Source organism: Mandrillus leucophaeus, unplaced genomic scaffold, assembly GCF_000951045.1.
Source record: "Mandrillus leucophaeus isolate KB7577 unplaced genomic scaffold, Mleu.le_1.0 Scaffold547, whole genome shotgun sequence".
Taxonomy (NCBI): Eukaryota; Metazoa; Chordata; class Mammalia; order Primates; family Cercopithecidae; genus Mandrillus; species Mandrillus leucophaeus.
Genome location: NW_012105886.1, coordinates 2,877,251 through 2,890,517, shown reverse-complemented (window position 1 = coordinate 2,890,517; position 13,267 = coordinate 2,877,251). Strand labels below are relative to the sequence as shown.

Below are 13,267 nucleotides of genomic sequence, written 5' to 3'. Positions count from 1 at the left end.
TTTTTTTTTTTAATTGTTGTTGTTTTCTTTTTTTGAGACAGAGTCTTGCTCTGTTGCCCAGGCTGGAGTGCAGTGGCACAATCTCAGCTCACTCAATCTCAGTTCAAGCGATTCTCCTGCCTCAGCCTCCTGAGGAGCTCAGATTACAGACGTATGCCACCATGCCACCACGCCTGGCTATTTTTTATATTTTTAGTAGAGATGGGGTTTCACCATGTTGGCCAGGCTGGTCTTGAACTCCTGATCTCAAGTGATCTGCCCACCTTGGCCTCCTAAAGTGATGGAATTACAAGCATGAGCCACCATGCCTGGCCAGTTTTTCATCTTTATATTAAATATAAACCCTATACTGCCCTTCAATGTTTGAGCAACCTAGCACAACCCAGAGGTCTGTAGCTTAGTGATGACAGAGACAGCCTTAGTATTCCCCTTAGCTTGACACAACTTGACAGGCTTCTTCCTGACTGTAGGCCCCTGACGTCTTTTCTTAAAGCATTAACTTAAGAATACTTGAAATTATAAATTCTTTTCTTTCCCTTTGAGATAATAAGTTTTCTATCAGCCACCTGCCAGTTGTATAACCCAAGATGGTCATTCCTCTGCAGGGTATTAATCATTGTGGGAGGTAGGAGCCTTAGTACCAAGTAGCAAACATAGATGGCATGATCACTTTGACCAGCCTTGCTGTAACATCCTTTGGTACTTTTCTGCTGTCTCACCCCAGTGCTTTAAAACTCCCACCTTTTGTTTCACTGAAGTTTAGTTCAAACTCTCGTCCGTATTGCACTCGCCTCTCTCCTATTGCAATAGTCTTGAATAAAATCTTATGTTTTTAACTCGTCTGGTACTATTTCCCTTTAACAGTGATTGAGAGTAAGAGCTCTAGAGTCAGAATTGCCATAAATTCCTGACTTCATTTTACTACACAAGCCACATAACCTCACTAAACTTCAGTTTCTAGATGAATAAAATGGAGATAATGGGACTTGCAGCATCAGTAGATGTAAGGCACTTAGCATACTGCTTGGTGCATAGTAGGCACCTCGTAAAATTTAAGTCTTATTTCTTTGTACTGGTGAGTACATAAAAAAAGCTTCATGGCTCTTTTTTAAAATAGTAAACTATTAAAATACAATTCCATTTGTGTAATTACCAATATGTTCATTTTTGGGATATCAGCTTTGTAATGTGAAGCCTGTTTAGTTCTTGAAATAAAGACAAAAATGCATCAGACACAATGAAAGCAAGCAACCTGTTCCATATCTGATCCTGATGTGTCTAGTTGAGTTAGGGCAGAGAGGTCAATTACTTCTGAGGCCATGTTAAGAAAGCATCTGTGGGATAGCATCTGTGGGAGAGAGAGAGAAACTGAAATATTTGTTTTCAGACAGCCTTGCAAGTTACTCCAACAAATGAAGAAAACTCTGTGCTGTTTATATTTTAAAGTTTAAAATATCTCTTACTGAGCCTATCCTAAAACCAAAAACTTAAACTAAAATTCAAATGCAGAATTTCCTCTTAATAGATACATTTTAAAGTGCAGATTATATGGTAAATACTCTATTGTCTTGAAGCTGCATTATGAAACACTGCCTAAATCCCTTAATCTTAAAAGAAATGTGTATGAAATGATACATTTTCCAAGTTGAAACTGCTTTCTTTTTCTGGGGAGGGGGAATGGTAACCACAGTTGGGAACTACTATTTTCTGACTACATGTCACAGTAAATGTCTAGTCAAAACACTTCTCCATTCAATATATGCTCTGTCTGTAAAACTGCTTCTCCCCCTTCCTTTTCTCTCCAAAAGTAATCTGAGGTAAATTCACTTGAATTGCTATCTGACTTTTAACAATCTGTATTCTGTTTGGAGACCCTGCTTGCAATTCTGACTGACTTAGAAAGATAACAGTGATAATATGGATTCATGTGAAAGGTCAAAAGTTCTGCATTGATGTTCCATTCATAAATACAGATAACATAATAGTGTTTCTTGTGTTTTGGTCGAGTCATTACCTCCTACAGTCTCTTCACTATCATTATGTTTCCTGTTAAAGGGGACTCATAACATTAGGTTTACAGTTGACCTATGACAATGCCAGGGTTAGGGGTGCTGACCCCTGCTCCCCTGCACAGTCAGAAATTTGCGTAATTTTAATTTTTGACTCCAAAACTTTACTAATATTCTACTGTTTACCAGAAGCCTTCCTGATAGCATAAACAATCGAGTAATACATATTTTTTTGTTCTATGTATTATACATACCGTATTCTTACAATAAAGTAAGCTAAAGAAAAGAAAATGTTAAGAAAATCATAAGGAAGAGAAAATATATTTACTATTTATTAAGTGGAAGTGGATCATCATGAAGGTCTTCATCGTCTTCACGTTGAGTATGCTGAGAAAGGAGGGGTTGGTCTTGCCATCTCAGGTATGGCAGAAGCAGCAGAAAATCTGCATATAAGTGGACCTGTGCAGTTCAAACCCATGTTGTTCAAAATCAAGTTTATCTTTTTAGAATGTTTGCTCTTATCTCCTCTTCCTGCTTGAAATAGTTTTATGTTTCAGGGAGGGGTTACAGGAAAAAGCAGAGCCTCCTCAACTGTGTGAATACAAATAAAAAGACATATTGTGGTTTATGATGTCTAGATGCCCACCTGGAGGGAAGGAAATTTAGGAGCAAAATAAAAAGATTAAAAATCTAAGTCAACTCAGAAATAAGATATGCCAATGATGAAGAAAGGATTTAAGTTGGAAAGTTAGTTATTATGGCCCCCAGCTGTACATATTTTATCCTAAGGCACCATTTGGTTTAATAAAATGTAGATCTGAGGCTGCTCTTAACCTATCAGTTTCTTAAGACTTAATTATAAAGGTTATGTTTTCAGAGGACAAAGGCATTATTCATTTGTCTGTGCTTGTCTTCCAGGTTTATCTTGCAGATTATGGACTTTCCTACAGATATTGTCCCAATGGGAACCACAAACAGTATCAGGAAAATCCTAGAAAAGGCCATAATGGGACAATAGAGTTTACCAGCTTGGATGCCCACAAGGGAGTAGGTGGGTTTCTTTTTTCTTTTTCTTATTTTATTTCAGAAGAATGGTTAGAGACAAGGGTAGTGAGGCTGCATGAAATGACCTTTGCATAGTCAGTTTGAAGCATAAGAGCACTGGTGAGATTTTTTATCAAAAGTAGTGAATTCCTGTTATGCCAATGAATATTTCTTCTAACAGTGGAAAGAAATATAGACTATGACAAGTGATGAAGGAGCAAAAATGTGTCAAGTAAGCAAAACTTGCTCATTTTGGCCAGAAAATCTCAGTTTGTATAGGTAAAACTTGGAGGTCAGCACTGAATGTTTATACTGAAGGGAATATTACAGATTTGGTAAAGTTGCACGGGGGCCAGGTGCAGTGGCTCATGCCTATAATCCCAGCACTTTGGGAGGCTGAGGCAGGAGGATCGCTTGAGCCCAGGAGTTCAAGACCAGTTTGGGCAGCATGGTGAAACCCCATCTCTACAAAAAAATACAAAAGGGTTGGCACTTGCCTGTGGTCCCAGCTGCTTGTGAGGCTGAGGTGGGAGGAGGATCACTTGAGCCAAGGAGGTTGAGGCTGCTGCAGTGAGCCATAATCACACCACTGCTCCCCAACCTGGGCGACAGAGCAAGACCCCTCAGAAAAAAAAAAAAAAAAATTGCACATGTGAATAATTATTCCTGTTTTTCCATTGTACCTTTACCAAAGCTTTAGAAGATACCATCTCTCAACAATAAGGATATTTTTTCTGAAACTATAAAGTGTTAATTTGTGGAAATCTCTCCCAGTCGCCTTTCATATATCTTACTTATTTAAACTCACTTTGATGGTATTGGAAACACATTTGCAGGTAAATTACATACATAGTCCTTTTATTGGATATTGATTGTACTGCCTTGCATTCCAAGGCAGACTTAATTCAACAATTCCCTAATTAGTTAAAGTCATAACCTATGTCTTGTATTCATTTACCATTAATTAAACCTTAGCTGTTTATTACACTGCAGTCCAAATCCAATAGCCGACCCAGAAAGCCATGGAAAAGGAAGTAGGAGGTCAATATTGAAAATATATGGTGCCGAGTCCCACTGATGGTTGCTTTGTTCACAATCAATATGGTCAATGCAACTGTACTTTCTTAGTTGCTCTGTCAGCAAGACAAAAAGTCAATTCTAATGTTATGCTAGTGAAAAAAATGGTGATTATTGAAAAACTTTGGCTTTCAAAATTATATTCTTTGTAAACTTTGTTTACAAAGTATTTTCAAATATGCTAAACCAAACAAATAATTTTTAAACAGCTTTGAAAGGACCATGTTTTCACTAAAAGACAGTTAGATATTCGCAATTCTTAATGGTTGTTGAACTGCTACCCTAAACTGATGCTTTCTAACAAGTTTTAGTTGTTGAAAACAACTGTATATTATTGCCTTTTCTATTAAAAGGACCATTGACCATGTAATGTAGAGGGTCTTGATCATTTTGCAGAGCATTAAAACCCATACTAGCTTAAGGTAGGCCAATGCAAAAGTAAAACAAGTATAACTTCTTCTTTCAGAAAGATTCATAGGCTGAATTTTCTGAAATGAAAATTATCTTTTATATTCCTGATCAAGGTAAAAAATGACTACTTTTTTTTCAAGTATAGTTTGGTTAGAAAAGTAATGATCAGTAAGAAATTTTGCAGTGTTGTATGATTTTTCAGTATTCACATTGTTCATAAATTAGTGAGAATTTAAAGATAATATAGGACATATCTTACATTAAGAAATGTGAGAATTAAGTACTCAAGAAATGTAAGAATTAAATGCTCATGAATAGTGGTTTTTTTTTCCAATCTAAAGTTCTTTCACTCTCAGTGAAATTTTGTTTTTCATCTTTGCCAGATTTATTCTGTTATACCTAATAGAATTTTTAGGAACAGTACTTTTTTGATAATGGTATAACTGGAAATTCATCATACATGTTCTTAAGCATCGGTCCAGTTATATTAATAATGATACCAACTTATGTTTGAGTCATTTATTTCAACTGGTAGTTCTAATACTGCTCTGATCTAGTTTTGAGTAGTGGAATTGCTAAGAAACCACTGTGATTGTGGAAGGAGAAGTGGAGTTGTTATGTGTTAGTATGGTCAGTGTTTGGACTGTGGTAAATCTGAAAGACCTATTCAATTAATTTCATTGCTTAGGTGTCGTTTTCATTGTGTTGTCTTCTTGAAAGATATGAACACATTTTCATTTTTTAGTCTACTTTTATTTTTCATTCCAAAATCTTAATGCATGTTGAATATGTTGGTAAGATTTCACCACCCTTGGTCTTTGGGGAGAAGACTGAACTGAGAATGATCACAGAAAGATGGTATTACATCCCTGGGAGGTATATTCAGGGAAGAACCTACATTAAATATTTTTGGGATTTGCTGAAAAGTTATATGATAGAATGGATATTCATTTTTATCAAAGGTTTCACCAGATTCCTATAAAATAGTAGATTTCCTTAATGTATTTTAAACAGGATTTACACTAAAATTCTAGGCATATTGATATATATATATATATATGTATATATACACACACACACCCACATATATATTTGCTGACATTTTAACGTGACGTTTTAGTCTGGGATATAAAATGGAAGGTATGATATCCTCAAATGTCTGAATACTGTTCACTCCTGTATTTTACATTTAATTTTCAAAAGTAAAACATTTCAGTTGATGATTTTATTAGAAAATAAATAATCATTTAGCCATATCTAGAAACCAGAATAAACAATGCCATAAAGCCTATAGGAAAATGCAGGTCAGATTCATAAATATTCATGTGTTTACTTTCAATACAGCTACGATGTAGTTTAATCTTAGAAAAAATTTTTTTTCAGTCCAACTATGAGATCAAATACTGAGGAAAAATAGTGCAAAATAAAGTATAAAGAGCAAAAAAAAAAAAAAAAAAAATTCACTAGGATATAGAACTTATAGGTGCCAGAGCATTTGCCAAGTGTCAGGTCTATCTCTTGGTCAGGCCAAGAGACCTGAAGAGAAATACTCAAGCTTCAATGTAAAACTGACTTATGAGTTAGCCACTCAATAGAGACTACTGTTAGCCAGATCAGACTGTCTGTTCTGTGCTACTTTTTGTAGCAGGTTATTAAAAAACTCAAGCTAAATCTCTTTTTTCTATGGATTGAGTTTTTATAATGAAGGAACTTGTATAAGCTGCCAATCAGCCATTACATCTAAGCATTTTCTAATTCAAATTTACGTAAAAGGAGGGTAGTTAAAAGGGAAAAAAATTAGCTATTACGTTATTACAAACCAAAAGATATGCATGGAGATGTATAGAGATGGATGGACAGATGGATGAATAGATGGATAACTATTCCTAGAACTCTTATACATCTGCATATCTGTATGGTTTTTTTTTTTAAATGTGGTTATTCTTCCAAACTCAATTCTCTTGTGTGACCTTCAGGTCACTTTTGTAAGTGGCTAAAGTGCTTCATTTAATATAAAATTAGAGTAATATATGTTGGGCTTATTTTTTCTATTATTAATTTTTTTATTCTTTATAAAAACTAACATGTATAAACACTGACATATTTTGGGCTTATTGCCTGATATTTAAAGAGAATTATATTTGTGTCAAATATACTATTTTAAAATTTGTTACATTCTTAGTAATGTTAAAAAGCAATATTTGAATCAATGTGTGGTATAGATTTTTGTAGATTTTTCTACTCACTGAGGCATGCAGTCAATACCTAATTTCTCTAGAGATACACTGCATTTAACATATTGAGCTTTTTTAAATACTTCAGACCTGTGCATTGAGTCTATAATACCTATCTTAATTTGACATCTTTGATGACCATAAAATATATCTAAATTGTATTTTAAATGTCCATTTGTTTATCCAATATATTTAGTATCAAAGAAATAAATATATTGAATATTTTTTTTTTTATTTTTGCCAATTGCTACGATATGTGAAATCCAAGTCTTGTGTTATTTTTTCATGGTTTCATTTCCCTCTAATCTAGCACTCCGACTTACAAAATGTATGTGAAATAAACTGAGAATGTATTTTCATGCTACCAAATTTGGGGAAATGACATGGTTTACGCAATACTTATGTCTTGGCCTTTTGGTTGGGTTAAGAATACTTACATTGGCCAAGTCTAAGATACATTTGCTCTATTGAATGACTTTTCCTAAGTTTCACACCCACAAAACTAGGGCTTAAAATTTAAAAGGTACTGAAAAAATAAGAGAGGCCTGGGTTTAATATTTTATCTGAAATATGACGCATTACATCCTAATATTTCCTAATATCCTTTTTGAAATTGCAGTAAGTCATGATCACCATAAAATATTCTGGATCTTTATACACCAGAATTGACAAAATACTGAATTGCATAGGTTACCAGTTTGAAAACTAAGAATAAACTTTAAATTTGTTCTGCAGATAGTCACCATTCACTTTGTCAGAATGTTTCACTTATTCAGATGTTTTCTGCTTTCTTACTGTCGTTCTGAGCACATGTATTAATATCTTGGGCATTTGAACTCTGCTTGATGCAGAAATTTTCAAGTTCACTTTATTATTTCCTACTGAACCCTGTTTTTCTTCATACTCCATGTTACTCAGTATAAGAAATAAAATGAAACAGAAAACACTTTAGGCAAATAAGGAGATAAATCTTGGAATTAATATGTAGACTTTTCTTTTTCTCCCACTTCCTCTTTCAGTCCATTTGGTGAATTGGGCTAGTTTTATTCCAGTTTGTCTTTAGACCAAGGACTAGTTCACTAAGATAACTTATCTGTTGTTCTTGTAACAGTTCAGAAGGACCATTTGTCACTTTATAGTTAAATATTTTAACTACTCCTTCTTCATTGGAATGAAATAACTTAAAAGAAATAATTTCATGAAAGGATAGTAACATGAAAAATTTGGTCAGTGATGCAGCTTAGATACCCAGATCTTCCACTTATTTATTCCTTGCCAAAACCACTATTTTTGTGTCAGTATGTGTTGGTGCTTTAAGTTTAAATGCCTGCTTCAAATACCTTCCTCACTATGGAAGTCATATGTTTAATGTTGTTTGGTGTTAAAACTAATGATGGAGGCAAAGTAATTATTATTTTTTTTTGTTTTTATTTTTTTCTGAGATGGAGTCTGTCTCTGTCACCCTGGCTGGAGCACAGTGGTGCTATCTTGGCTCACTGCAGCCTCCACCTCCTGGGTTCAAGCAATTCTCCTGCTTCAGCCTCCTGAGTAGCTGGGATTACAGGTGTGTGCCAACATGCCCGGCTAATTTTTGTATTTTTAGTAGAGATGGGGTTTCGCCATGTTGGCCAGGCTGGTCTTGAACTCCTGACCTCAGGTGATCTGCCCATCTCAGCCTCCCACAGTGCTGGGATTACAGGTATGAGCCACCGTGCCCATCAGCAAAGTAATTATAAGATTGAGCACAGGCTTTGGTTTTTGAAAGACTTGGATTTCAGTGACGAGCTCTATTAATTTTTGCTCTGTGATATTGAGCAAATTATTTAACCTCTCTGAGTCTCCATATTGTTGTCAGTAGGACTAATACTTACTTTAAATTGTTTGAAACATTAGATGAAATAATAAAAAGGTAGAGTGCCAGGCACAGTAGCAGGCACAGTAGCAGCTCTCCATAAATCACGTCAATTGTTTTTATTTTAATTATGCATTCTACTATTAGCCATTTCTAAAATTTTCTTTCTAGTTAAATAGAATTTAAATCCCCACCTGTGCCTATTTCTTTCTAATTGTTTTTACTTTGGCAGTACTTTATAATTTAGAAATGTTGAACAATTGAGAATACCACAGGCTTTCAACAAAAAGAGTGATGTATATTACTCCATCTTAGTAAGCTCAATATAAGTTAGATGCTATTAATAATATTTAGAAACTAACTTGAGAAAGTTTAGAAATAACTAAATCTCATTACAGTTCCAAGCAATGATAAGTAAACACTTCATTTTAGGACATCTGTATGAAAATATACTGTCAGTAATTACATTAATTACCAAATGCCACTGAAGAATCCTATGTATTACAATAAACTGTGCAAATACATGACTCAGAAACAGAACAATGCATAATGTATTGTCTATTCAAATGAATGAAAATATATTAAAAAGAAATATATTGCACAGTATCATCTGATTTTAGAGCTGAAAATGTAAAATATTAGTGGCAGGGCAAGAATTGGATCTCATTCCTAGTCCAGAGCTCTGTTTACTGCTTCACTTAACATGTTTTAAAATGAATTTGAAAATTGTATAATTAAAGAAACAACTTTCAAATTGAAAATTTTTTTTTACAGTTAGACACTAATAGTCTCTGACTATAATCAGTTCTTTGTGTAAACTATGCATGGACACATATATTTTAATATTGTCATCCAGAATATTTGTTTTTAATTAACAGGTATTAAAATTACTCCTCTGTGTACAGTAGATGGAAAGAAGACAATCATTGTCAAAGTCTAAGATTTTAACTTCACTAAACAAGTCAAACTTTTCAATTTGTTTTTCTGAGAGGGAATTTCAGGTAGAGGTATGTAGTTAGAAACATTTTTAGTCCCTCACTCTTCAGTGGGGGGAAAGGAAAGGGTGACTATTGGATGTAAACAGTGGTAAAACATTCACCTAACCATAGTTATTAATACATATGTGCAAAAAATAAAATAAAAGATTGAAAAATGTGATAATGTATTTTAATTAGGTAAGCCCAAACTATAATGGTGAAGTAAAGTTAACTCTCAAAGGGCTATTTCAAATGAAGACCAGTTTATGAAAGATTGGCTTCAGAAATCTAAATGACTTGTCATTACTTACAGCTTCATATCAATTAATCCCTCAGCTGGGGGGTGGGGGAAATGGCTAGGAAAGTTCAATCTATTTTAATTCTGATTGTTTTTCCTCAAAGGGCCTCTTGTGGGTAGCTTATATCATCCAAACATGGTGCCAGAATATCATTTTTTGAAAATTAGAGGATATGAATTTTTTTAAGTGATGGTAATCAGGAATTGCCATAATAGAAAGGGGACTTGTGAACACATCTGTACAAATGGAACCATTCCATTATTAATGGGAGATTTATTACTGAAGAAATCACTACAGAACAGTGTGGTAGAGATTGTGTTTTTATTTTAACGTGAGAGCCAAGTCTTGCATTAGGACATTGTTGAAGCTTGTGCGGAAAGCAAATGGCACCCATGGGACTGTAGCATTCTGCTAGATTGAAGGGCCTTTAATAATCCAATACGCTAATAGCAGTTAGAGTGTAAGAGCTAATCATGTCTTCTGCTTTTATAATAACTTATACATGGTAACCAAAAGTAGTTACAATGTGCTGGCATCATTGTTCTTAGTAGATGACTTTTTAAATTAAAAACTAAGTTCACTGAGTAACTTTTCAGAGTTTATTTCATGAAAGATAATAAAATAGGATACTTGTTTATAGCAGGTTTAACAGCCACTTACTGCTCTTAGGAGATTATATATCCCTACACAGATGAACATTCAAGTAATGATAGAAATGTAAATACCAGCCTATTGTTTTATAACAATTTTGAATGACTATAAAAATGAGTTTATTTTATGGGTATTTGCTAATGTTTTAATCCTTATTTCAGTGTTTGTTAATAAGTATCAGTTATATTTCATACATTTCCTAGGTTTCATTGTCCATCTTCTCAATAAGGTACTTACAAATATATATTAAATTATTAAATTGGTCTACAGCATTTAATAGCTTGATACAAATGATACAAGGGCCTGAAAATGTGCTTTTAATGTACTTTTTATGAAAAGCCATCTTATATTAAATTTTGAAAGCCTCTATTTGGCTCTCCCCCCAGCCTCCAATACCGTTGCCTCACTTTTATATAGATATGGGACCAGAATTTTAGCTTGCTGCTGCTTATATCTAGAAATAATATTTGTAAAATTGTAGAACCCTGTATCCAAAGCAGGAGACATATTTTTATTGTATTTTCATGTGATTGAAAAATCTTCAGAAAGACCCATTTTTTAATACTGCACACTAGATGGCAGTTTTGTCATATTCTTCCAACTGAAAATGCTGCTAGTGTGAGTGGAACAGGAAAGGCCATCAATGTTTAGTCTGCACTCAGAGGGTCTCTGCATGACCAATGCAGACCCTATGGACTTCCTGGAACATATGTTAGCAATTTAGCTGCAGACATTTATTTCTTTGTTTTACTGCTTGGCTCTTTGAGAAAGTGTTGGTGCTGGGTTATGGGTTGTCTGGATCATGTCAGAGGCCATGGGGATCAAGTTCATGTGACAGGCCAGACTAAGGAAAGATGAAGTTGGAGGAGGTGAGGAAACTGACCCTTACTTTCAACAGCAACCAGTCACTGCCTGTCTGTGGACTGGGGCCAAATGCTTGGGCGTTTAAGTTTTATTCCAGCTGAACAAATAAAACACTTTGCCTATTTGGCTTTTTCATATTTCATCAATAGTAGTTCACCCAAAGATTTCTCCATTTTTCAAGGACTTGCTTATCCCTCATCTTTCTCTAATGCTTACTCCTATAGCCCTGTCCAGACGAAGTGACGTTGAGATCCTTGGCTACTGCATGCTGCGGTGGTTGTGTGGGAAACTTCCCTGGGAACAGAGCCTGAAGGACCCTGTGGCTGTGCAGACTGCTAAAACAAAGTACAGATTTTCAAGTATTTCATCATGTACTGCAGCAGGTCTGAAGGGATACATTAAAGGGAGCTAACAACATGGAGAAGACTGGCATTCTCCCAACATGACAACCAAAGCAAATTTCGTTAGTTTGAAAAATATGTTTTAAAAAACCAAACAACTATCACATAAAATCCATTAAGATAACCTTATAAAAAGATATGTACTTGAATTACAGTGCAAAATATAAAGTGAAATATCTGTTCCTTTACATGGTATTTTCCAAAGCTTAGATTCTAGGTGGTAGTGTTTTCAAGGAAGAGTATTTTCAAATTAGCATTGTACAAGTATGCTGAAGTAGTCTGAGCCGGGTATGATTGATATTAACTATGTAAAACAGCAACGTGAAAAGGGACAAATGGGGCTTATATTTTTCAAGTGAGAGCAACATACCTCTTATTTCTGTCTTGGAGGAAGTAAGTTTTCTTTCTTAAGAAAGAAAATTTTTACATGAGCTATTTACATGAGATAATCTTGTAGCCACATAAACATTTTTAATATTCTACATTCAGTTTTTATTACCTGGATTTGGCTAGCATAAAAATTAGGTCAGACTAAGAACAGAGTATGTTACTGTTCTACAATTCTCTCTCTGATCAGGCATAAGAAAAAGTCAATTGCATAGAGCACAGAATAGCCAGTTTTTCATTATATACCAAGATATGCTTAACAGTAGTTATCCACAGGTAGCAAAAGCAGCAGCTAAGCTAAGTTTGAAGTAGGACAATCTCAACAGAAGAGTACAAAGCTAGGGGAAAATTAACTGATTCATAGAAATCTATCTTTAAATTCAGTGTGGCATCAGTTCTTAATAATGAGAAAGATTAGCCTGCAGATTCAGAAAAATATGTATTACGTTTGTAAATACTGACATATATGAAATATTTCTCCACTCAGAATTTTGATCATCCTAGTCCCTTACCCAAAACTAAAACGTATTTATATAAGTCTATATTAGAACTAAATCAGTTATTTACTGCAGTAATTGATGTGTCTATATTAACTTTCATGTAACATTTCGAAATATGGGTCAAGTCAAAACACAGTGATGGGAATATATAAACAGTTTCTGTATTTAATTTTCCAACTCAGTTTACCTAATTACAATAATGTAACAAAGTAATGATGCTATTTTAAAAAACTAACATTTTAATTCTAATGATTGTATATTTGTTTTTTTAATAAGACTAATATGACTTGCTTTAATTTTTTATCAATATGCATATATAGATACATTCATTGTAGGTATCTATAATGAATATACCTATTTATGCATATTTATGTATAATAGGATGTCATGTAAAATAAAATATAATACTAATACATCAAATGTAACTTCTGTTTACATTTTGGGGACTCCTACATATGTTAATATCTTCATTTTGACTTGATTAATAATATAAACCTATAGACTAGTAAAGCCAATATCATATTATGAAGTTTGTAATTCAGATAAACCATAGACATTTTC

The 13,267-nt window shown here is 34.0% G+C and overlaps 1 protein-coding gene across 5 annotated transcripts in view; it reads left to right on the top strand.

Moving 5' to 3' along the window:
• Positions 1 to 13,267, top strand: part of VRK2 (vaccinia related kinase 2) — a 116,255-nt gene that overhangs the window by 77,548 nt on the left and 25,440 nt on the right. For all 5 annotated transcript variants that reach the window (XM_011997795.1, XM_011997791.1, XM_011997793.1 and 2 more), the window contains 2 exons: positions 2,928 to 3,060; positions 11,643 to 11,763. In XM_011997795.1, coding sequence (XP_011853185.1) covers positions 2,928 to 3,060; positions 11,643 to 11,763 — 254 coding nt within the window. The remainder of the gene's footprint in view (positions 1 to 2,927; positions 3,061 to 11,642; positions 11,764 to 13,267) is intronic.